Source organism: Rhincodon typus, chromosome 2 (genome assembly GCF_021869965.1).
Source record: "Rhincodon typus isolate 14 chromosome 2, sRhiTyp1.1, whole genome shotgun sequence".
NCBI classification, from domain to species: domain Eukaryota; kingdom Metazoa; phylum Chordata; class Chondrichthyes; order Orectolobiformes; family Rhincodontidae; genus Rhincodon; species Rhincodon typus.
The window spans coordinates 120,542,995-120,569,769 of record NC_063333.1 but is presented as its reverse complement, the minus strand read 5'-3'; the positions used below and the strand labels follow the sequence as shown (position 1 = coordinate 120,569,769).

Here is a 26,775-nt window from a genome sequence, read left to right as displayed (position 1 = left end):
CCCATAGCTTCTTGTGCCCTGTGTGACCTCAGTCATTCCCATGGTCCTTTTATAGCTGTTATGCCAACTCAATTTCAAGTAATAAACCTCACCCACCACCCTTTGCTCTTGCTTCTCTGTGCCAACTTATCTATCGTTCAGTGTGGCATTAATCGGGAGGCACCCTGACAGAAAATAAATGTTACCAGTCTATTGAGGATATCACTATTAGAGAAGCAACATATTAATACAAAAAGGTGGCCAAACACATTGAAATTCTTCAAATGGCTCCTTACGTCAACAATCATTTCACTTAGCGCTCAATGTTTTATCAAAATAACCATTTTACTTGAGTGCTTAGTGTCACATTTAAAGAAACATTTCAATTAAATGAGCAATTGGAGCTGTCTGTCAGGCACCTCACTCTGAAAATTATAATTTGGTAAATCAGTCCTGCAGCACAAATCCTGTAATGGCTTTAGACGAAAGGCATTCTGAAATAGCTAGTAATTTAAAGAAAAACTCCACATATGTTTTTGACAAGTTCTTGACAACTTTCATACACCTAAGAATTTTATGCACTTTTTATGTGCAAGCATGTCTTTTCACAATCCCAAAGGACACCATACCTCCATCAAGGGTATCTTGGGACTAGATCTAAAGGAGTATGTTACCTCTCCAAAGGGGGAAATATAAAACATTGTTTCAGCCTTACATGTCACATCCTCTTCATTCTCCCTCACCCCTGCATACTTGCCATGTCTCAAGATGCCATACACAGTGCAACCAAATGTCCTCTACCCATCCTTCGAGACCCTATTCATTCCCCTATGCCAGCATAGTGCCAACTTTCCTTAACCGATCTTTCCTCCTCCTACCTTCATCTACCATGCTGATGCATTGAGTATCCACAAGTACCATGCACATAGGAGAAAAAAAATAGTGCTGTTACTTAACATTTCTGTAGATTATACTCTATTGAGAAAAGAATTCTCATTTATAAATATACATCTTGACGGGTTGACATTTGTTGACATTAATTGACACTTGACAGGCCGATAGGTCTTGAGTTTTAATGACACATTGACACTTCTTGACGTGTCTTGACAAGTTGGACAGATCCTCAGAGTTTATGCACTTTTTACACACCACTGTCTTCACTGTTAACTGTCCAAAATGGCAGTGGAAATACCCTTTTTAAAAAAAAACTCTCTGAAGGACCAGATTTCTGACTCCCATACCCAAGGTATCTTTGGTCCATATATTGGAACTTCAGCCCTCTAAATGGGTACCCTGGCTGTCCGAAAACAAAAATGCACTGAGAATAGACCTGCTCTTACTGAGTTGAATCTCCACTTTGGATTTTGCAGTTTTTGTTGTCTAGAACACAATTTCATGGGAGCATCTGGTGTTTTAATGGCTGGCTGCCTCCTGGAGCACTGCATGCCTGAACTATGGCTTGCTGCTATTTCTCCACCTGCAACAGATGAGAAATGCCATGTTCTGGGATGGGCCTTGTATTCTCAACTCCTGATGTGTCTGCCGCAATGGAGGCACTCTCTGTGGCGAAAATTGGGCCCATAATCTGCAAATCTTTGGCCCTTCTCAGGGTGCTGAAAGTTACACATTAGAGTGTCAGTTAACAAAAGACACCAGGATGAAAACAAGCCTTCATGTAGTTTCTTTTAAAGGTTAATTCGATCAATAATACCAGGAAAGTTCAAGATAGAGCTTCCTGTGTTTCTATCTTTGTGAACCTGTACAGTACACCATTCTTTCAAATGGAGTCAAATAGTTATCCTGTCACTACCAGTTCAATTTTGGGTTGTTCACAGGGTTTGTGAATTGTGTAGTTTCACCAATCAGTTAACATTTCATTTGGAGGAACCACTTAACCTCTGTTGTTTATCTCTCTTCATCATAGCTGCAACAAAGAATCAGAATTGTTCTGTGCTGCAAGATGTCCACATATTTGTTCACTGTATTTCTGAAAAGTCATATAACTTGACCAATTTTTTATCTGAGACAGTCAACTATACTATAATAACTGGCAGTAGTTCTATATTGAAATAATGCCACAGAGGCCGGTGTCCCGTCACCAAGTCATCCTTTATTTCTATGTGGAGAGTCTTTGACACTAAGCCAGCTCTCGGACTGAACAGGATGACTGGCACTCCTGTTCTTATCTGTCAGCTAGTACTCCCTGATTGGACCAGATTAACAGCCTGAATCAGGGAATTCATATTCTATGAGGTCCACCTGGCTGACTTTGTTACGATCATTACATATATCACGAGGAAATCAGAATTCTCTCTAATCCTCTTCTTTGTGAAAGGGTTTTACTGTGAAGTGAAAGAGAGGCTGAGAAAAGTAAAAACACATGAGTGACTGAGTTTTGAACTACGGAAAGAGCTGTTACAGGTTGCTGCAAAATTTATAGGACTTTTTCATTGCAAGAATTAAGTATGATCTTTATTTCTATTGATCATGTTCAAGGTTTTGACTGCTGAAGATATAGTACCCCTGGGACTCAGCCTAGTTGGTCATGATTGATGTACTCATGATATCTACAATAAATAAATAGTTTAACATGCTCCTGTTCATTCACTTCAAGTTTGGCAAGTATGAGAGGACTGTGTTTTGGCCAGTGACGTAATGGCAGGTGTATTCCTTTACCATTCGACTCCTTGGTGGTGCTAAATTGTCATCAACCTTGAGCATACCTGTAAAGATTCTCTCTATGAAAGAACTTTCAAACATAAGCTGTAAATGTTAGATGTTACTCTGGCTCTACATAACATGTATGAAGAGGTATTGCTTAGGAAAACGAGTTTATCTAAACACGGTATAAGCCATAGTGCTGTTTATCATTTATATGTGACTATATGACATCTTCAATTTGCAGTGCTGCCACTGAGCCTTTTGTTGGTTTAAAAGTGTCCAGTGAGATGTTCGAACTGCCTTATAGGCTGAGAATGAAAGGCATGTTTCACAGTTTTAGGTATCCTGATGCAGAATTAAAGTAGTGCTGCCTCTCTATGTCATTCCACTTTGGGTTGAGGTTACACTGTCTTCACTGAACCTGAATTCCCCCCATCCAAGCCAAATCTTTCCCATGTTTTGTTGGACTTTACAAATTTATTTTGTTTTGCTGGTCAACGTTCACAATTTCTTCAGGGCGGTAACTAGTTGATCATCCATCTTGGCCCCTCCTGGGTCCACAGAATCGCTGGCAACAGACTTCAGCAATTCAACTGACTGTACATTTTATCAAAGCAAAACAGCTGGCTGTAATGGATACAGCAAAGGTCCAACTATCCTTAGCTGCTTCATCAATGACCTTCCCTCCATCATAAAGGCCAGAAATTGGGAATTTTGCTGGTAGTTACATTGTGTTCAATAACATTCTCAACTCCTTTAGATACTGAAATGGTCTGTACCTGCATGCAGTAAGACCTGGACAATGTTCAGGCACGGGCCTTTATGATGGAGGGAAAGTAACATTTGTCCCAAACAAGTGCTGGACAGTGACATCTTCAACAAGACAGAATTCAACCATCATCCATAGAGTCATACAGCACAGAACAGACCTTTTGGTGCAACTCGTCCACGCTGAGCAAGTTTCCCAAACTAAACTAGTCCCACTTGCCTGCGTTTGGCTCATATTTCTCCAACCTTTCCTATTCATGTTCCTGTCTAAATGTCTTTTAAATGCTATAACTGTACCTTCATCTACTACCTCCGGCAGTTCATTCCACATACGAACCACACTCTATACGAAAAAGTTGCCCCTCAGGTCCCTTGTAAATCTTTCTCCTCTCATCTTAAAAATACGCACCCTAGTTTTGAACGCCCGCACCTTAGGGAAAAGACCTATGCTATTCACCTTGTTCATGCCCTCATGATTTTATAAATCTCTAAGGTCCCTCAAACTCCTACAATCCAGTCAAAAAGGTTCCACCCTATCCAGCCTCTCCGTATAACTCAAACCCTCCAGGCCCGACAACATCCTGATAAATCTTTTCTGAATCCTCTCCAATAATATCCTTCCTATAGCACGGCAACCAGAACTGTACACAGTATTCCAAAAGTGGCTTCACCAATGTCCTGTACAACCTCAACATGATGTCCCAAAACCTATACTGTATGGTCTGAGTAATCCCTTTACATTACCATTACTGAATCCCCTTATCAGCATCTTGGGTTACTACTGACCAGAAATTGAACTGGACCAGTCATATAAATGCTATGGTTATAGATGTGGGTCAAGAACTGGGAATTCTGTGTTGAGCAATTTACATTCTGACTCCCAAAAGCCTGTCCATCATCTGCATGACACAAGTCAGAAATGTATTCAAATACTCTTCACGTGTCTGTATAATAGCAAATCCAAAAACTCAAGAAACTGAATACCATCAGCATAAAGAAGCTTGTCCATTATCAACCTATCCACCTCCTTAAACATGCAATTTCTCTACCACCAATGCATAGTGGCAGCAGTATCATTTACAAGGGGCGCTTCAGCAACTACAAGATTTCATCAGCAGAATCGTACAAGCTTTATAACCTAGGACAAATTTAATAGATGAATGGGAACATCACCACCTGCAAGTTCTTCTCCAATTCACATACAGTTCTGATCTGGATATATACCATGATTCTTTTACCGTTGCTGAGTCCAAATGATGTATGTTACTCTTTTACAACTAATGTGGGTATAACTGCTCCATATGAAGTGCGGTGGTTCAAGAAAGCAACCATCACTATCTTCTCAAGGACCATTAGGGATTGGAAATAAATGCTAGTGATACACACACATCCTATGAACAAATAAAAGGATTCCAGATTTAGCCCTTCATCTCAGGCAAGCAAGCAGGCAAGCTGGAAGTAGGGCCTATACAAATGTCCCTAGTTCCATAAGTAAAGGCGACAGGAGATCGGTTGGGGGAAATCTATAATGTACCTATACACATACTTGAGAAAAGATTAGGATGTAAATCATTCCGGTAAAATAGCCTACCACCTTGGATCAAACATAAATAACAGTTACTGCCCTGAAGAAACTGTGACGATCGACCAGCAAAATAGACAATCCCTCACAATAAATTTGTAAAGCCCAACAAAACATGGGCAAGATTTGGCTTGGATTGGGGGAATTCAGGTTCGGTGAAGACAGTGTAACCTCAACCCAAAGTGGAGTGACCTAGAAGAGGCTTTGCAGTCAGGTTTTAACTCGCTCAGAGATAGTAAGAACTGCCGATGCTCGAGTCAGAGATAACACAGTATGGAGCTGGAGGAACACAGCAGGCCAGGCAGCATCAGAGGAGCAGGAAAGCTGACGTTTCAGGTCGGGACCCTTCTTCAGAAATGGGGGAGGGGGAAGGGAGCTCTGAAATATCTTACTATCTCTGAGTGAGTTATAATCCCACTGCGAGGCCTCTTCTAGGGATGCCTACCTTGAAGAAGTTCTCCTCCTCCCTCTGGAAAGACCTCAGTGGATCTTTATCCCACTGCAGCCCTCTGGTAATCTCTTTGACCCTGAAACTGCTCGCCGTTCCTCCCACCTCACTGACCAATCCCCACCGCTCCCTACCTGCACTCACCTATCACCATCCCACCTACTTTCCCCAGCCCCACCCCTCCTCTATTTATTTCAGAGGCCTCTTCCCTTCCCCTCCCCCGTTGCTGAAGAAGGGAACCAACCCGAAATGTCAACTTTCCTGCTCCTCTGATGCTGCCTGACCTGCTGTGTTCCTCCAGCTCCACGCTGTGTTATCTCAGACTCCAGCATCGGCAGTCCTTACTATCTCTGACTTAGGGAATGATGCTTTTTTGCCACAGGTACACCACCTGTACAAAAAGAGGTACTTTTTTTGCAGGGTGGGGGAGAGGTGAGCTTTGTTTTGTCATTGAATGTGATCTATCCCAAGCCCATTGCTTTCAAAGTGACAGCTGGAATTGGAGATTTATTATTCTTTGGTAGGTTTTGTGTTCATTTAGGAAGTGAAGGTGAAAATGAACACTTTTCTTTGAAAAATCTGTTTTGTGTATATTTTTCAATGAATAGAAATACTGTAATGTGCCTTTTATTGAATAAACTTGGATAGATTTTCTGAAATATATTTTCACTGAGTGGCATGCAGAGAATTGGGGTGACTTTGTGTAATTCCACTGTGCACCCTATATGTACCCCAAGACAGAAGCTAGCTAGTGGATGACTCCACATTCTTGCTAAAGAGAATTCATCCTGTCATCAGTCCAGTTTATGCAATGGCTGAGTTGTCATGAACCAAGTCTGAGTAAGAGATAGTAGGAGTAACCTAGTCTCATTTTCTTCCTTTGGGTAAAAATCAAATTGTTTTCTGTTTGGGATAGTCTTATTATGAAATTACTCCAATACTGAAACTTGGAGTACATTTTGCGATTCCTTGTCTAGTTCTTCACCTTCTGAAACTTCCACACAGCTTGTGCATATCTCCTTAAGGATTCAGTTATTTCATTTGTGATTTTTTTTTTTTAAAGACAAACCCGATTAGCTGTAAAATGTAGTGAGGAATAATCATTATAGCGTATGTGAACATGCAACCTTTGTTTTCATTCTAAAGATGATGTTCATGGCTGTTTTCACACTTCATTCCGATCATTGGGCTTTCTGTTTCGTGAAGTCTATCTTGTATTTTTTACATTATCCTGTGCTCTGTTTCTTTTCCTTTATGCTCAGTGGATTCTTGTGGTGAGTTGTTTATTCTTCTCATAGTTACTATATTATTTGCATGAAGTTTTGGTGTGCTATATAATGTACCATGTTAGCTGTGATGTAACTGAATATTTACTGAATTCCATCGTAACCCAGTAATATTCTTTTCTTTTAGAATATACAGTGTAAATATGCTGGAGGTTTGGTTAACTTCAGTAGGATTCTCATGAGTAAACATGACTACAAGTTATTTACCACTGCGCAATGGCTTACTGCAAATGCACAAGAAAGCTGCTGTTTAATAGTGGAATGAAACTTGAGTAAAATACTGAAACTGTACAGCATTTTTACTGGCAAGGCAATATTTATTAATCGTCCCTAGTTTCCATAAGGGTATTAAGAGTCAACCGTGTGCCTGTTCACAGGTCAGGGATGAATGTGGGGTGGGTAAATGGTATTGCTGGCAAAAATGGGTGGAGTAGGATGAATATGGGTTGTTTTGGATGATTTTGTCAGTTTCTTATCATGATCTTATGAGTGCTTCAGTGGCCTTGGAGAGCTCATTTATTCCCACCGTTGTGCTTGGGGTCATCTGCAACTGGTGGGTACCACAAGAGATGCAGTGTATGGGCAAAAATAATAATTCTGTGCTTTAGATTTACAATTTGCTGCCTTTATTGAACTTTGTTTGAGTTTAGATTAGTTGCTCTTTCTTACAAGATGACATTTGTAGATTTGTTTTTCTGCTGGTGACAGTAATTCAACCTCTATCGGTGTTAGTATAACAGATCATTAAAAGCAGGTGATTGAGGTTAATTAATTAATTGGGTAAATAAAATGAGGAAACAAGTGGGATTGATGTGTGGAAGGAGCTGTAAGACTGCATGGTTTAGGGAGGTAATGATGTAGTGGTAATGTTATTGGACTTGTAATCCAGAGCCTCAGCTTTGGGGATATGAGTTCAAATCTCAAAATAGCAGATAATGAAATTTGAGTTCTAGTTTTAAAAAAAATCCTGGAATAAAAAGTTAGCCTAATGGTGACCATGTGACCAATGTTAATTGTTGCCAAAAAAAAGTTTAGTTCACTAATGCCCTTTAGGGAAAGAAACTGCTGTCCTACCTGGTCTCAACATGTAATACTGCGTGGTTAATAAACTCTATCCACAAAGAAAGATGGTCTAATTTCTGCCTCACTTAACTGGCTTGGATCAGGATTAACAATTGGTCAACTAATAAAGGTGTAATGTTGGACTGGAGTCATATGCAAGGTAGATTAACTGTCTCTGAAGTACATCAGCGAGCTGTTTTGCTTTATTTGACTCTCCACCTTTGAGTGAGGTCAAATTTTGCCTATTGCTTCTGGGGCAGGCTCACAAGTGACCTTGACTTTTTTTGGGGGGCCAGTTGTATTGAAAATATTTATTTTCATAATCTGTGGAATACATGTTCCTGATACTGTTTTGAAGAAATGTTAATGGCCATTTCTTTTCTGAATGGGGTAAAAATTACTTCATACTGAACTGGGGCAGCAGCTCTCCAGAGGGCTGAAGCACAATGCTGGTTACTAAAAGGGAGCAGCTTTCTTGGACAGTCACGGCATTGCCATTTAACAGGAACCGAACAGCTGATGCACAATAAATATAGTATATTTTGACTTCCTGATCTACAGTTTCAAATATGTGAAAGCATATTTTAGAAGGACAAGCTCCCTTTTTTCAGATCAATAATTTAACTTGTGGGATTAATCTGATATTATTATAATGTGATGTTGTCTTTGGTACGTCTTGGTTGGAAATAGATCTTCTCAAGAGTGGGCATATAAGTGGACTATCCCAAGTTTCCATTATGGTTCTGAAATTGCTCATTCTGCACTGTAGATCAATGAGGCAGGAAAGGGTTCATTTTCTCATAGAATCCCTACTGTGTGGAAGCAGTCCGTTTGACCCGTTGAGTCCACACTAACCCTCCGAAGACCATCCCACCCAGACCCAGCCCCCTACTCTCTCCTTGTTACCTGGCATTGCCCATGGCTAATTCACCTAGCCTACACATCCCTGGATAGTATGGGCAATTTAGCATGGCCAATCCACCTAACCTGCACATCTTTGGTCTGTGGGAAGAAACCGGAGCACCCGGAGGAAACCCACGCAGATGCAGGGAGAATGTGCAAACTTCACACAGACAGTTACCTGAGGGTGGAATTGAACCTAGGTCCCCAGTCTTTGAGGCAGCACTGAGCCACTGTGCCACCCCATTCTCATTCATGAGCATCCATCTGACACATGAACAATATGCGATAGATAAAGTACTGGAAGGAAAAGTCTGCAACCATCTAAAGTGCAATAAATTTTAAGAGTTGATAAAAACCAAATAAAGCAATTCTTACTTTTTACACATCAGTCCACCCTATCTGTCAGCTTGCTGTATTCCTACATCTTTTGTTTTATGGAAACTTAGTTATTTCTTCCCAGCATCTTGTCATTAACATACTTCACATTGTTGTGATTTTTTTTGCTGTTCCTTATCACACATTCATGCCTCCCTTGCCTCCATGCTATAACTTTAATTGCCAGTATAGTTCAAATGGGGATTAAAGTTTGTGCATCTCTGTGTTTACGTAAACACAAAGGGAAAAATTCACTGCTTCATCTGAATTGGACACCTTGTTTAATTGAGAAAAATGCCCTGTAGTAGATAAAACTATTAATATAGAGATGGACTATTAACGGAATATAAGAAAGATGGAAAGGTTTAAGGAGAGTTCATGAAGTGAGCATTTGAAGTTGTTTTTGGGTGTGCAGATAGTTCCAGTTCACTAATTCTAACTTGTAACTGAGCATTTCAGACTTGGGTCACTGAAGCTCGGAGATTGTGTAAGACAAATGACTATGTTTACTAGAAATACCTGAAATTTTTTATAAAATCTGATATTTGGGTGCTATTTTCTGTACATCAGCAATTTCAGATTTTGTGGATTATTTAGTATCTGTTTCTATATTAATGTAAAATTAAAATAATTGAAGTTATTTTCTTTTCATTTCTAGTCCCTTGATGATAGTCACTCAGAAAATTACCAGCCTTGCCTTTCAAATGCATGATGGTAAGAACCCAACGGCTATTCTTGGCACTGATTTGTATTTTTTCGCTTTTCTGGTTCTAAGCAGTCATATTGGACATGAAATGTAAATTTTGTTTCTCTCCGTACAGATGCTGCCAAACATGCTGAGTTTCTTTAGCACTTTGTTTTTATTTAACTAACCTGTAGCACAGTTAAAAATTATTTTCAAAGAGGTTGATTGAAAATGACATCTCTGACATCTTGAACCTGAACCTTTTAGTCCACAGATAGGGACACTACCATTGTGCCACAAGTGCCCATTGTAGCATTGATATATGCTGAGGTACTTACTGTGTCTGTTCTAATTTAAAACTTCTGTCGTAATGTTTAGTATTATTCAGCCTGTGGATGAATCTTCTACACAGAGGAAAGATTCGCCGGTAATGTGTGTAAGATTTGACTCCTTCCTTACCAGTTTTTTGAGGTGATGCAGCCTGTCAAAATTCAAACCTTTGGACAAATGTGTGGATGTAAGTTTTATTACTGAGGTTGATATCAATAATAATTTAGCATCCAGAATATTCCATACGTTGACAGGTTTGATACCAGGCTACTTTCATGTCTTTCTGCTTACTGTCTGTCTTAAGAAAATGAAGGCAAAATGATCAAGAAAGTTTTATTTTATCATTAGCTATGTGACATTAATATTGCTTCAATTTAGTAACGAATTCCGCTTATGTTTAACATTATATTTTATTCGAACCATTATTCTACGGTGCTGATCTAATTGCAAGAATAAGACTGCTCCTACTGTTGGAAACAGAAAGGCCATATTTACAAAATGGCACGGTCTTGCACTAAACTTCACTCAAAGGAATTTAGGTCAGTGCTTCATCCTATGGGGTTACGAGTCATTATTCCGCCAAAGTGTTGCTGTCATGTAATGATCTAAACTTTACGCCAGAAGCGTTTGAAATATTTTTGAATAAGAATGGAATCAAACACATTCTTAATAATACCATATTATCCAGCATTGGATGGTGCTACAGAAAGAAGTCTACAACTTGTGGACAGGTCTTGCAGAATAATTATCAGGTGACTAGTTAGCCAATAATTTCAATGCTTCTCTTCATGGACTAGACAATTTTCTGTTCTTTGACAGAATAACCCTAGATTCACTAACTGGTTGTACACACCTTATGTTCATGTTAAAACATGCTCCTAGGAAAAGGTTTAGTTTGCTTAAACCTGATGTTAATAGCAAAGTAAGAGAAAACAGGACAATGTATAGATGAGTCATTATGCACGAGGTATGAAACTTAAAGTTCAGTGCTAGTCAGATGATCAAGGTGGAAGAACCATTGAGGTGATAAGGAGAAGTAGTTGATTGGAGAAAGTAGATGTGTTCACATATCTGGTGAAGATTGGAAATAAACTCTATTACTGTCATGGAGATCATTGTCTAGACAAAAGAAATTAAGATGAAGGGAGAGCAGGAGAAACCTCGTAGAATCCATTTTCTTGCTGCAACCCAAAGTGAAAATTTGAAGAAAGTGCAAATCATAAAGAAGCTCGAAGTTTGCTGGGATCACAGAATCCATCAGTAGGGTAAAGCGAACCAGGGTTTTTGACTGAGAGAAATCAGGCAATGTCACAGTGAGTCCATCGTGCAGAGTTGGTCATCAAATTTCAAATTTGACACAGTCAGCGATGTTGAGAGAGCAGAATCAAGCTTTGGAAATGGAAGGAGATACCCAGACAGTTTAATTGAAAGTGTATAGGAAGGATATACACATTAGTATGAAGGAACAGTTTGTTTTACATACTCTGGAATCGTTGGTTGGTCATAAAAGCGTAATATTTGCAAGATTTGAGCTTGTTGTTTGATTGCCCTCATTGTTGTTCCTGTCTTGTTGGGGTGGTGGAAATTAACTTAGTCTACCCTGCAGGGTAAACTATGTATTAATCTTATTAAGTGCAATCCACAATGATGGATACACTTTTCAATGGTCAGCCATAGTACTTTGTTGCTCAGCACTGTTTCAATTAACACCTGCAGCAGTCAGAGTGCAGTTTTATCTTTTAGTTGGGGATAGAATGCCTGGGCTATGTTATAACGTATCTGAACAGTTTGATTTAAATATATTTTTATCTGTCCCAGACCTACGACATAATGTATCTGAACAGGTTGATTAAAATACCTACCTTCGATTTGCAGGCTAGCTTTCAATCGTCCTGGCAAGTAATGTATGGAGACACTGGGTGATTAATTCTATTTACTTGAAGTAATCATGCTAATGAGCAGGCAGCACCAATGTCATGATTGTAATGAGGTCAGCCAGGTAGATCTCACAGAATATGAGCTCCCTGATTGAGGCTGTTAATCTGGCCCAATAAGGGAGCCCTGGTTGACAGAGAAAAACAGGCACCTTAGACATCCTGTTCACTGAGCTGGCTGTGAGGGAGCTGGAACTGTGTCAAGGACTTTCCACGTGTAAATAAAAGGTGACGGGATACTGGCTTTTGGAGTTATTTCCACCAACATAGCAACCCACCTGCACTGCGTTATGGAGGTAAGGAGTAATATTTATTTACAAGTCTGCACCTGTTTTTCAGGGACCATTCGTTTTAGCCCCCAGTGACAGAGTCAAATTTTAATCTGTTGTTTCTTTGTTTAAAGGTTTTATCAACATAAGCGTAATGAGTTGGACAGTCTGCTTTCTTGAAGAGAATAAACTAAATTTCAAAATTTAACCTGAAAAATGTCCGTGTTTATCAGAAGTCATCCTGTTTTGATGCAGTGTTTAGAAATTCTGCGTTTTGTTTTTTTAAAAAATTATTTTCCTCAGACATTATTGGTGAGGAGAAAAGTCATCTTTGGAAGATTACCAGTATAGCTTTACTTTCTCCTTTTCTTCCCAGCACTTTCTGCTTTGTTACATGATATCCCTATTGGAGAGAGGAGTGACTGCCATTTTCCAGTTCAGTGTTGGTACTGCTTTGTATATAAATGTTTATACAGACTGGTAATTTAAGAATATAAGAATGTAGAAACAATAAATATTCCTTCAGCATATATACTTTTGCGTTTCATTTCATGCCATAGTTGGTCATTGTTTTCACTTTTCTTCCTGACTCACTTGTTTCCCAGGTCTCTCTTGAATGCTGTTTATACGTGCTATTGTAATTAATTGGCAGATTAGGTGTTTGATGGATTATAAGTTTTGTTCCAATGATTTCCAACTTCACATATAAGTATACAGCACAGAAGGAAGATTTACCTGTGCTAACTGTTTGAAAGAATTGCTAGTTTGTACCGTTCCCTTGTCATTGTCCCAAGTAAATCTACATATTTTTCCTTTTTCTTTTTTGAAGTTCATATTGAATCTACTTTCCACCACACTTTCCAGCAGTACATTCCACACCACAACTGTCAGACACTGGCTCATTTCTGTAAATTTGGAACGTAGGCTTTCCTAGCTTTTGTGGGAATTTCACACAGAACTTCCTTCTGAGTTCCTCTAGTGCCTCATAAAATGTCACCACTGAATTGTCCACAAGCTGTAAATTATATATTGCTCTATTTCTTTTTTGAATCAAGAAAAGTCCATGAGGTAGGAATGTGAGGAATGCAGCCAAAATAATAATTTATAGGCATCCAAATTACATTTACTTCATTCAGTACTTGGCCATCTTGGTACATTATATAGTAACTTCAGAGGAACAGGCTGATGACTGTAGCTGGACATATAGCAACACCTTGTGTTTATATATTAGCCTTAACATATCAAGGGTGTTATGAAATGAAATTTGTCATAGGTCAACATGACATAATATTCAGGCAGGTGACCTATTGATTGGTCAGAGAGGTTTTGAGGAGCCCCTTAAAGGAAGAGAGGTGTAGAGTGGTTAAAGATGCCAACTGAGGACTTCATTGACATAGGGAGTTTGTTAACTCACAGAATTGTTACGGTGCAAAAGGAAGCATTTGGCCCATCTTCCTGTAATGGCTCTCTGAATGACGATCATAACTCAAAACAAAGCAGTGTTTTTCAGCACAACCTTGAAGAACAGCATCTCATTTTTCACTTGGAAACCTTGTTGCCTCTACAGTTGAGTTCAATAAATTTAGAACCTGATTCTATCCTCCTGTATTTTATTACCCACCCACACCCAGCCCTGTTTTGACACGGGTTGCTTTAAGCACAGCTCACCCATTCTCTCCTATTTTTAGCCCTTATTATCACTTATTCAGCTTTCCTTCTATCCTGGCTCACTATCCATAATCTTGTTTACCTACTCCTTTCATATCTCTTCTTCTCTGGAATCCATCTCGACAGGCACACACAGACATCTTCCCTCCCACCTCAACCTCTCCTTCAGCGTAAGTACTACTTTTTTCCTAGCAGATCACAGTTCTGATAAAGAATCACCAGACCCAAAGTGTTGCGTCTGCTTTCTTCCCACAGATGCTGCCAGACCTGCTGAGTTTCCCCAGCAATTTCTGTTTATGTGAGCATCATGAATTATTTCAAGTCTCAGTTGAACCTGACTTCACCACACTTTAAGCAGTATGGTTGTTGATTTTGTGATTCTTTACCTAAAATGGGAGTCAACATTTTATAGCAATTTATGCGAGTTTATTGAGTTTGACAAGAAGAGTAATTTAGTTAATTAGAAAACAACTGTGACAGTTGTCGTAGTTCACTGATACCAGAGGATAAATAGGCTATAGGCATGAAATGTGTCAGTCTCATTAATGTTTCAAAGGTACCATCCTGCTCTCTAGCCAGAGTATTAACAAATTCTCCCCGGGTCTTCCTCTTTGCCTTGTGGTCCATCCTTCATCTGGAGAAAGCAGTTTCCTGACGAGGACTGCCACTTACAAGGGCTGCCTGAAAAGGACTGCCTGCTGCCTCTGAGCACTTGTTGATAGATCCTCTTTTTAGGGGCTGGTAGCTTATGCCATCTCAACAAATTTTCTGAATCCTTCTGGCCATTGACTATGGAGCAGCTACTTATGATATTGGAGAACTGTTGTTCCCTTGCTCACCTCCATTTGAAAGTTAGTTTTAATTCCTTCCAACAACAAAAACTTATTTTCCAAAACACTGCATTCATGATATGACAGTGTGGCCCCTGATAAATCTATTATTTATACCAGCAGAAGGCTAGTTACAACAGTAGCACTGTTAAATGAGGTCTAATCCTCCTCAGGAAATGCTAAATATGGAATACAAAAAGAGCACATTTTAATAAGGTCCCCAATTTCCACATGCTCCACACCATAACCACTTGCTGTGTGAAAATGTTTTTTCTCACTTTGCATTTGCTTATTTTGCAAATTTCTTTACATCTGTGCAGTTTCTCCCTATCTTCTCTGCTGCTACGCTATCTAATCTTCTCTTAGCCCTCTCCTTTCCAAAGAAAACAGTCCCAACTTCTCTGATCTACCTTTACACTAGAAGTTTCTCATTCCTGGAACCATTCTTCTCTATTTCTCAAGCATTTATGTCTTTCCTCAAGTATAGTCCCCAGCACTATAAACAAAATACCCCAGCTAGCTCCGATCTAATTAGTGTCATACAAATTTAGCATAACTCCCTTGCTGTTGAACTCGACACCCCTATTAATAAAGCCTTAAATACTGTATGTTTGTTTGTTTGTTTTTGTTTGTTTCAGATGCCCTTTGTTTTATACTGCATCTCCGTGTTCTTGCTACCAAAAAAAATCACCTCACATTTGTTTGTGTTGAACTTCATCTGCCATCTAAATGCCCACTGTACCAATTTGCCCATGTCTTTTAGTAGTTTTACACTATCCTTCTCACAGTTTACAGTGTTCCCTAGTTTTGTATCATCTGGAAATTTTGGAAATTGTTCCCTACACGCCAAGATCTAGATCATTAATGTACGTCAGGAAAAGGATCCCAAAACGACCCCCGGAGAACTGGACCTCAAACCTTCCTCCAACCTGAACATTATTTATTCACCATTACTTTGTTTTCTATCCCTCAGCAAATACTGCATCCATGTTGCTACTGTCTTGTTTATTCCGTAATCCATAATGTTTCTCACAAGTCTTCTGTGGGGCACTGTTGCAGGCAAGGCCACAGATGGTAGGGTGATGAATATTGGGGATGTGCAAGAGGGCATAATTGGATAAGTGCAGTGATCTCATTGGTTGTAGGGCTGGAGGACAGTTGTGGTGAGGCCATGGACAGATCTAAAGATAAGGAGGGGAGCTTTAGATACCTTTTTAGTTTTGAAGACATAAAGTAGGAGGCCAGTCAGGAAATTGAGATGAATATGTAAGGTCTGTTTTAAATTGTAACGTTTAGTTGGAGCAACAATGGTGCAAGTGTTCAGTACTTACTGGCTCACTTTGGAGAAAAAGCGTGGATTGTGTTTTTGGGATGTGGCTCCTAGCAACAGATCCCCAAAGTCAAGTCTTAATTCATTTTTAGCTAACTACAGTTTATCATTAATACCACTGAAGTGGTAAATTTATTTTTTCTTTGTGCTTTCTTTTTCTGTTTTAGAAACAATTCTCAAAAAATGTGAGGATCTGAGGAGAAAATTAAGTATTTACTTGTAGGGATATCAGTATTTGCCTTTGTACAAGGATCCAATGGTTGGTCATTGATTTATGACTTGAGAGTTTTTTTTGTACTGTGGACACCTTAGTGATTTAACATTTAAACTATGGTATACTATGTGCATGTATTATGAATCACAATGGTTTATTTTAAATGAGGATAAGATTTATTTCTCTTTTGAAAAATGCCGTGAAACTGGTGTAACCTGAACTACAGAGATAACAAGGTGTACAGCTGGATGAGCACAGCAGGCCAAGCAGCATCAGAGGAGCAGGAAGGCTGATGTTTCGGGCCTAGACACTTCATCAGAAATCAGCCAAAATGTCAGCCTTCCTGCTGCTCTGATGCTGCTTGGCCTGCTGTGTTCATCCAGCTCTACACCTTGTTATCTCAGATTCTCCAGCATCTGCAGTTCCTACTAACTTGAAATACAGGCTGCTGTTGGCTCAAATAGAAACTTGAAGCAGAGTAGGAGTATTGCCCTCATTCAGGTCAGAAAATAATGGTTGAGAGTTAATCAGTCTGTTCTTCCTTCTGTAGTGCTCCCCCATGATTTATTAACCACGACAACTTTAAAGCAATTTCTACAGTCATCTGCCATTCTCCAAAGGGTTACCCGGGCTATCCAAAGAAATGCACGAAATTCAGGACCTGTTCCTACGAGGTGTAAACTGTGCACATTGTGTTCCAGACATAAGATTGAAATGTAACATTCATGGAGGCAATTGCTGATTTATAGAAGCAGTTCCTTCCTGCCCCTTCCCTATTCCAAACTCTACATACATGGGAAGTGCTGTATTTGGGAGCAGAACATCTGATTTCCAGGTACAACCACTATTTTGCTACAGTTGAGAAACTCCCCATTCTTGTAAAAACCCAGGTCCATGTTTCCACTTTTTCATCTAAGGAAGCCTATCAGTGATTTTTATAGGTCTTGACTTTTTATTTTAACTGTTTCGGCCTACACCCTGAAGTTATGTTCCTAAAACTAATGTTGTATTCAAAATGTATGATCCATGAACGAGCTACTGCCAACACTCCCATGGGTAATATGGCTATCATGGTTGAGTAGCTGGCAGTGCAGGCAATCTGTGAGAGTATGGAACACTTAAGTGTAAGGGTGAGTGAGGTAAGACAATGAATGAAAGATTTGAGTTATTGGTAGATTAGTAACAGTGGCTGTATGGTGAATTGAAAAATGTGTGACTTATTTTTAAGGATACGGCAGTTGAAGACACATTTACTGACCTTGATGAATCATGTGGGCTTATTCAATTTCTTTGAGCCCTTCAACTGCGTTCTCTGGTCTGGAGTACTGGTGTTTACTGTGATGGGTGTCTGCTCCCCAGTACATTCTCATTATCTGTCTTGTGGGTGTGCTGGCCCATTTGAACGGAGAGTCTTTCAATCCACTTACAATGCTGAGGTTTCTAGTGCTACATATGAGAAACTAGAAGAAAACGGTCTGCACTGTGATCTCATTTTATTCTTGTAGGTCTGACAGTGTTCTCCAGTCACTTCCAACACCTGAATCAGCCCGAGTACTCCTCCTATTTGAAAGGTGTAGGCTGGCTCTAACAAATGTAAGCTTGCTCTAAGCAGCACCAGCTTCATTTGAAATTGACTTGAACCTGTGTCCTCAAAGCATTAGCCTGAGTCTTTGGTTTACTAGTCCAGTGACATTACCACTATGCCACTGGCTCCCCATTTTGCTAAAGGACCTTGGGTAAAAGTGAAGCATATGGTCTGCTTCTGAGAATGCTGAAACATTTAAACTTCGGCCATTTGTACGTTTGCTGGGGCAGGAGGAGGGTGGTAAAGTAGCTAAGATTCAGAACTCCTTGTATGGGAATTATTGGTGTGAAATCTTGTTCTATTAAATAATAGCTCAGTCTTCAGTTTCTTTATTGTTGCATTCCTGACTGTTCAGTTGCACTCCTTTACATTTAAGTCTTGATTTTTCTTTTTCTCTTCAGAGTTTATCAAAATATTGCTGTTCACATTGTGTTGAATGCTGTGATATATAAATATACACAAGCAATATGCAAACAACAGCCAAAATCACTGTAAAAACAATTGCCCATTTTGAGATTAACTTTTAATTTTTTAAAATAAGCTGCCATAATGGAACTTCCTATGAATCATTTTATTTCAAGTAGTTTAATTTCACACAGTGATATATCTGGGCAGTAAAACTGGTAGATTCAAGCATTAGAGTTCAAAGATCATTTGCATGCAAGAAGAACTGTTTTAAAGAATATTTTAGCAACATTCTAATCCAAATGCTTTTTAAATTCAAAGGTAAAAGTGGCACCTTGGCATATAGCAGGGGGTCAACTCACTTAGGCCTACTAGGCAATCGTAACTTATTTGGCACACATGTGATATAGTGGACCAATGAATGTACTCCCCTGTCAGGAAAGGTGGAAGATTTGTGTTTGGGAAGGTGGGTTGCTCGGGGGTTGGGAGCCTCTGTTTGAGGTAGGGAATATCTAAATTCCACATTTGTACCTGCCACTTTCAATCAGTTAAGCTTTGATGACTAGCATTTCTGAAATTTCTACGAGTTCTGCATTACTGTTAATGGAGTATAAAACAATCTTTATAGGAGTTATTGGTTGTGTTAGCACTCTAATTTTAACAATACACACGTACCAGCCGCTTCCGTTATCAATTGGTCAAATTTTTATAATTTTCAATAGGACTGGGACGTAAAGAGGAAGAACTCACTGCTGAACAGCGCCGTCTTGCTGTTAGGTAGGTTAACAAAACCTGCAGTTGATTTTCCTTCTATATGTTTAGATGTTAAAAGTTACTTCTAAGTTATTACATCATAATTTTTTAAAAATAATTTACCAAATGTAGTCGAGTCATTGATAGAGTATCTCGTAAATGGACTACAGTGTATTCTGAGAAGTTATTTACTTAGACAATGTAAATAATAGTCACGATGACACACACACATTTTACAAAGGAAATGAAAGAAGATGGATTGTATGTTCTATTAATATTTCTCAAGCAATAGGTCACGGTATTAAGTTGTGCCAGGAGACTGTTGGGGAGACTGTTGTCATTTACATTTGAGGAGACATGTCTTAAACTACTACCAATCATAAAGCATCTTGGCAGCATATGATATAGTCCCATATCTTGCAATCAGTCTGAAAACAGCAATGTTTGAGGTCAGACATGTGCCTCACAGCCTCTTCGTGAACATTATGTGCATGTGGTCGTATTTTCAAATAAAGGACCGACATGAATGCTCAACCTGTCCTTGTGAATAGTTGTACTTTAGAATGTCACTGTAGCAATAAAACTTCCAGCTTCCTTCCACTCAACACAAGGCAGAATATTAGGAAATCTATAGCCTTAAGTGAATATAAACTTTCATGGCTGTCTCGGGGTGGCATCGATAGTCTGGGCTAAGAGCAAGTGTTTTCTCACTTTGTGTTGGAAACTGGAGTGAGATTGAGGGAGAGATGAGAAAAAAAGAAAATTAAATCAATATCAATTTAAATGTTCTGTATCTTTCCCTTTTTTCTTCTTCTTTGGTTTTTCCTCTGCCTTGCTTTTGTTTTAATAGGGACAGAGCACTGCCAGTACTGCCATATAAGTTGAGAGAGATTTGGCTTATTGTTTTTGACCGTGCATGTGCATTCTTGGTTCTCCCGTCTATACACACTTTGAAAGACTGTTTCCACCCACCTGGAGTGGATTGGATGAGCTTGGGTCTTTTGTTTATTGTATTCAACTGTGGGACCCAAGTTTCTCTGTAAATCTTTGCTTGTCATTTACTGCCCATCCCTAATTGCCCCAGGTGATAGTGGTAGTGGTGGTAGTGGTCGTGGTAGTGGTGGTGGTGGTGAGCTGTCTTGTTGAATGACTGCAGTCCTTGGAGTAGAGGGACACCTACAGTCCAGTTAAGCAGGGAGTTCCAGGATTTTGAACCAGTGATGTTGAAGAAACGGCGATTTATATTTCCAAGTCAGGATCGTGTGTGGCACGGCAGGGAATTTGCAGGTGATGGTGTTCCCTTGCATCTATTGCCTTTATTCTTCTAGGTGGCAGAGGTCACAGGTTTGGAAAGGGAAAAGGTTATGTGAAACATCATGATGTTGCATCATAATTTTAAGTTGTCTCCTTAGTTTTCCTTGCTCACTTTGTTATTTCTGACTTTCTGGTTTAGTTCTTCCTATGTCTGTGTGACAGGTGTGTGAAAGCTTGCCCTATGACTTATGCCAATATTAGAATTATGTCTTCGGGGAGGAGTACAAAATTCTGCATATTTGACCTACAGCTTAACTTTTTGTTTTGCAACTATGGAGTAAGAAATAGATCTCATATGGTGTAGGTCAAATATGAGCTCATATGTTGTAGCTCAGTTCATTAGAACTGAGAAAAATTAAATGTTGTATTTGAAGCTAGTTCAGATCTGGGGAGAAATATTGGGGGTGGTGTTGAACAGAAAAAAAAACATGAGGTTACTTGCTTCCTAAACTCCCACCAGTCCTTACAACTCAGTTTGCTCTGTGATATCATGAAATGGCTGAACACATGGACACAGCAAAGGCCACAGGTCCCAAAAATATCCTGAGTGTTTCTTAAGATTGTGCTCCTGAATTAGCTGCGCGTCTAGCCATATTGAAAATTACCCGATTGTGTCCTGTTCTTAAAAAAAAAAAAAAAAGCTGGACAAGTCTGATTGCCCAGTTACTGCCTCATCACCTTGCCCTCACTTGCCCTCAATCATCAGCCAAAGTGAGCAGTACTTCATGGCTGTTTGATTTGACTTTTGCTCCTCTTCACGTTCCACAAGATCCATCGATGTTGTATTAAGCTAAACATTAATCCAAGGCTGTTGTTTCAGATGGGTTATATAACACTTGATGGCCGTCCCTTCTTACTTTGAAGACTGTACAAAATGTGTGCCCAGGATTGAATATGTATATGGTATTTTTACTCTCTTTTGTAAATATGATTGTTCACTACATTGCACTTGCTGTGATGCTTTCTTGTTTATATTTACAGTTCAAGGCCTACTCTACTAGAGTATTGCAGCTATCACCTGAATTTTCTAGGTATTTTGGCTGGACCTGCCAGTAATTACAAGGACTATATTGCTTTTATTGAAGGCAACCATATAGACATGAAACTAATAGAAGAACATTGGAAGCAAAAAGGCTTTAGCAAATTTCCTGATCCTTCCCCATTGGTATGTATATAATGACAATAATTATATTCATGGTGTATTGCTGGTAAAGAAGCCAAATTATAATCAAGTTGCAAAATGGACTTTTGGGAACTAGTATACAATGACTTAGATACTGGACTTTCTCATCTGGGACTAGGGTTTAGATTCAAACCAGACTGATTGGATGCAAGACCATTCTGTTTGCAGGCTGTGAAAATCCTATGTGAAGTAAGTTTGGGTAATCTTAATTCAGTTCTTAGTTTTCAAAGATCAATAGTTTAAGACTACCCCTAAGTTTCTGCAACTTAGACAAATCTATGGCTCATTGGTGTAGGAAAATTACCACTGCTGTCACAGTAAGAGAGATTCAAATAAAATTGAGGCGCTAAATCCATGTGGAACCAAAATGTATTGCAGTACACAATATTAATGTCCCAGGTGAACAGACACAGACCCACAAAGGCACACATGTGCATAACACTGTGCTGAAATACTGACTAAGAGAAAATCAGCATCATAAAGGGAAAATGCATGTTAATATATTAATACTAATTCTGACTAAGAATGAAATAATCTTTTCCTTTGTGGGAAGAAGTTTAGCTTTTTCACAAATTGCATTATAAAATATAAGGGAAGTGCAATCCGTGGTGGTTTAGTTCATCCTTCTGTAATTTCCCACTTAACTGTTCCAGTGTCTTTCTCCTCCCTATCATGGTAACTTCCTTCAGCTCTGTTACCCTCTAAAATTGCTCTGTGACTCCAATTCAAACCTCTTGTGTATTCCCCCCAATTCGCAGCTGTGCTTTCACCTGCCTTTGCCTAAATTTGGTAATTGTGTCCCTCAACCTCACCACATCTCTACCTGACTTGCCTTCAAGGAGCAAGAAAAAATAGTTGTGCTCGTTGGAGTACACTTCTCTCGGTTGTGGTGGGATGGGGCACTAATGCACTTTAGGGAAGGAAACTGCTGTCCTCACCTGGCCTGGCCTGTATGCAGCTCCAGATGCACAGTAATGTGGTTGTCTCACAACTGCTGTCTGGGCAATTAGAGACAGACAATAAATGCTGGCCTAGCCAGTGGCAAACATCCTGTGAATGAATAAAAAATGTTCAAGTACAATGAGCTTGTCCCAACCATCTTCAGCTTCTTCACTGATTGTCATAAGTGAGTCATGACGGCATCTAAGTGGACCAGAGCATTAAAGAGGGAATAGAAAAAGGATACAGTTCAAAATCAAATTGTTAAGTCATCAGTGTTTAAGATCATAAACTGTCAAAATTCTTCTGTTAGGATTTTGGTTGTGCAGTATTGTCCCTGAATTTTCTTCGATACTTTGCCACAGTGTTAAAACAATCTCGCATCAGGAATGGCAGAAAATAATGAACAGGACGTGTTCAGAATAGTTGTCATGGCAGAAAATCCCATTATCTAACCCGGTGTGCTGGAGCACTAGCATCTTAATCAGTCGGTGTGGTCCCATTAATGGATCAAATTAATACCTTGATTGCCTTGTCATTTAAAGCTGGAAATATTGCACGTAAGAGCAAAATAATGCAGATGCTATAAATCTGCTACAAAAATACAAAGTGCTGGAAAAACATAACAGGTCTAGCAGCATCTGTGGAGAGAGAAACAGGGTTAATATTCAAGTCCAATATGACTGTTCTTCAGAAGATAGCTGTGTGCGCCAAAGTTTAAAAACAAAAATGGTAAAGTTTGATTTAAGAAAAGTTTTTTTTGTGGTTGGTTGGCTCGCCGAGCTGGTTCGTTGTTCTGCAGATGTTTTTACCCTGCTGGGTAACATCATCAGTGCAGCCTCCGATGAAGTGCTGTTGTGTTTTCCCACCTGTTATTTAAACTCTGGTGTCCGTTGAGCTGGATTATCTCACTTTTGGTTTTCCTTCACCGTGGAGTGTATATGGGTTCTAGCTTTGTGTTTATTGATGGCTTTCTTAGTGGAGTACCAGGCTTCTAGGAATTCCCACGCTTGTCTCTGCTTTGCTTGTCCCAGGATCCTGGTGTTGACACAATTGTGTCACCTGAATGTTATTTACTGAAGCTTGGATGTTGTCCAATCCTTTTTGAATATGGACATTGGTCATTATCAGAGGAGTCATGAATGGTGCTGAACATTGCGCCATCATCAGTGAACTGCTGCAATTATGATGGAGGAAAGGTCATTGAAGATAGTTGAACCTGGGGCACTACTCTGAGAAACACCTTAGACTGGGATGATTGAATTCCAACAATCACAACCGTCTTCCTATGTGCTTGGTATGACTGCAGCTAGTGGAGAGTTTTTCTCCCTGTTCCCACTGACTCCAGTCTTGCAAGGCTACTGTGCTTATTGGACAGAGGCCTTCTGGCTCACCATGTCAGTGCCAGACCTTTGAAGGAGCTATCCAATTAGTTCCAATTCTTTGCTTTTTATCCCCCATGGTATTGTATATTTTTTTCCCTTTTCCAGTTCCCTTCCAAAAGCATTTAATCTGCTTTCAATATCCTTTCTGGCAATCCATTCCACATCATCACAAAGCCTCATGTGTTTTTTGAAAAATGTTTGCTTTTTATGTTTTACGTCCTCCATGAAGTGTGAGATTTCAGACCATGCATTACATAAACCAGGTGCGGGGTGGATGCCCGCTGCACTGCCCCCTCCCCCCCCCCCCCACCCCCCAACCGTGGTACCTGCATTTTGGTCCAGGAATCTATCTTAGTTAGAACTCTCAAAGTGTGCCTCTGTTGAATTTTTAAAAAACTGGTATGTTTCCAGTGTCAGCCACCCTCCTATTCAGGGTTGTAAGGTTACATACAGGTCAGTACGGATTGATAGCTTTGTTCTAAGCTTAGGCAGGGAGGAACCTTTCAGCTTGTAAAGTGAGCCAATTTTTCATTAGTCTTACAAAACAGCATGCTGCAGATGTTGGAAATTTGAAATCAAAATAAAATATTCTGGAAGTGTTTAACTTGTCAGGCAGCATATGTGGATCAGTATTCTGAAGAAAGAAAGGTCATCATGACCTGAAACATTAACTTTTGTTTCTCTCTACAAATACCTCGCCTTCTGAGTTATTCCCAGTAAATTTTGATTTTTAAATAATTAGCTTTATTTGGATTCCAGCTGAGATCATACAAGTGAAAGCACAGTCCACTAACCTGCTTCAGTACCCTATCTTCTTTCAACTGTTTGGATATAAAATAGAAATTTCGCAACTCAAGTTACCTACAACGGCATCAAAAATCTTACCAGTGTGTCACATTAGTGGCCTGTCATCAGAATTTATTTCATTTCTGATTAATTAATGGATTTAAGAAGCATTGTGCTATACTATGAAATTAATAAATGCTTGGCACTGTTCTGAACATGGTTCCTTCCACTTATCTTTAACCACTCGAATATTGTTGTTATTGACATAAAACTGCTTAGTCCTTATTTCATTGTTATAAATCACTTTTGCCTGTTGTACTACATTCTGGATATTTTGTTACTGATGCAGTACTGACACATATCTAAACATTATATATTTTGTGGGGTTTGTTTAATTTTTCTAGAGAGCTGTAGCAAACAAAATGGTTATCACCTTTGTATGTCTAGTTTGGTTTATGCTCATCACGAAGAACTTCCCGATCACCTACAATGTGGATGACAAGTTTATAAGTGAAGCATCGTTCTTCAGGAAACTCTGCTATCTCTTTCTCTCAGTTCACGCATCTAGACCCAAGTACTACTTTGCATGGACTTTAGGTAAAGTAATTTGCTGTGAATTCTTAACTGTACGTTAATGCCATATTTTACATTTTATGGTTAATTAAGGCTTCATGACTGATTCATAAAGGAAGTACTTGGAACAAATTAGAATAATAAAGGATTTAATGAATATTTTTAAATTTAATTTTGGTTTGTTTGAACCTATTGGATATTTGACTTTTTAATTTTCATTCATGGGTGATGGATCTGATTAAAGTTAGGAAAATTTGATTTGGATTTGCATAAATAATTCCTCAGTATTCGTGGAGAAGCCTCATTGCCCCAGTCTGTCAATGCTTTCAATAATTTTGGTGATACTCTAATAGCCATTGCTATTCAGTTTCTTTTTGTTTCTCCTTTCTTGCCTGTTCTCTTTCTAACATTGATAATGCAAAATTTCTGGTTATGTGACTGCTTTTTTCAAAAAGGAAACCAGTGAAGCTTGGAGAAATTTACAATAAATTACAAATACCCTTTGATTATCTTAAATTGCAGGCTAGCTTTCGCTTGTTTAAAGGCACACTTCAGGTTAGCAGATAAATATCAAATGTCTATGCCACTATAGATGGTGAGATATAACTGATCAGAAATGTATTGGGATATGTTTCTGAAACAGTACTTCATGTTCTACATATTGTTACATATGTTTGTGGATCATGTTTTGAACCAGTCATTTCCTCCTGGGTTCTGTGAAAATCATTCCAGCATTGCAACAATATTTGAGCTTGAAAGGTGGCTTTTCACAGCAATATGACTGTAAATCTTAAAGCAGCAGAATAACACCTTGTTTGCAAAATGGTATAGTATGCCTTTTATTAAAAACCCTCAGATTAACTGCAAGTGACATGATGAAAGGTCTGTTAATATGTTAAACTGTTGAATCCATCACACTATGCATGAAACACAGACAAATCACATCTAACCATTTATTTGAAGCATTATCAAAGAAGTAATCTGTTGAATTAAGTCAAGACTCGGTCAACTTCAATTAGGTTCGTAACTTCAAATGCCCCGAAGATTGAAGACTGTTCTTCTTTGATCCTCCTGTCCATGTAAAACTAGGTACCGTGTCACTTATTCTTCACTTACTATTTTGGATTTCTTAGGTGCTGTAGAAGTGAAAATTAGAATGCTACAGATTTTCAAAGCAGAAGGTGGTGAACTGACAGGATCTTTCAGAAACAACAAGGTGCAGGGCTGGATGAACACAGCAGGCCAAGCAGCATCATAGGAGCAGAAAGGCTGACGTTTCGGGCCTAGACCCTTCATCAGAAATGAGGGAGGGGAAGGGGGTTCTGAAATAAATAGGGAGAGAGTGGGAAGCGGATAGAAGATGGATAGAGGAGAGGATAGGTGGAGAGGAAACAAACAGGTTGAAGAGGCGGGGATGGAGCCAGTAAAGGTGAGTGTAGGTGGGGAGTTAGGGAGGGGATAGATCAGTCCAGGGAGGACGGACAGGTCAAGGGGGCGGGATGAGGTTAGTAGGTAGGAGATGGGGGTG

At 39.3% G+C, this 26,775-nt stretch overlaps 1 protein-coding gene across 4 annotated transcripts in view; it reads left to right on the top strand.

Moving 5' to 3' along the window:
• The window catches only part of mboat1 (membrane bound O-acyltransferase domain containing 1), a 92,389-nt gene that overhangs the window by 39,497 nt on the left and 26,117 nt on the right, over positions 1–26,775 (top strand). For 3 of the 4 annotated variants that reach the window (XM_048618057.1, XM_048618062.1, XM_020514567.2), the window contains 4 exons: positions 9,723–9,778; positions 19,037–19,091; positions 21,363–21,546; positions 25,079–25,271. In XM_048618057.1, the coding sequence (XP_048474014.1) occupies positions 9,723–9,778; positions 19,037–19,091; positions 21,363–21,546; positions 25,079–25,271 (488 nt within the window). The remainder of the gene's footprint in view (positions 1–9,722; positions 9,779–19,036; positions 19,092–21,362; positions 21,547–25,078; positions 25,272–26,775) is intronic. The other variant, XM_048618069.1, reaches the window with a different exon arrangement.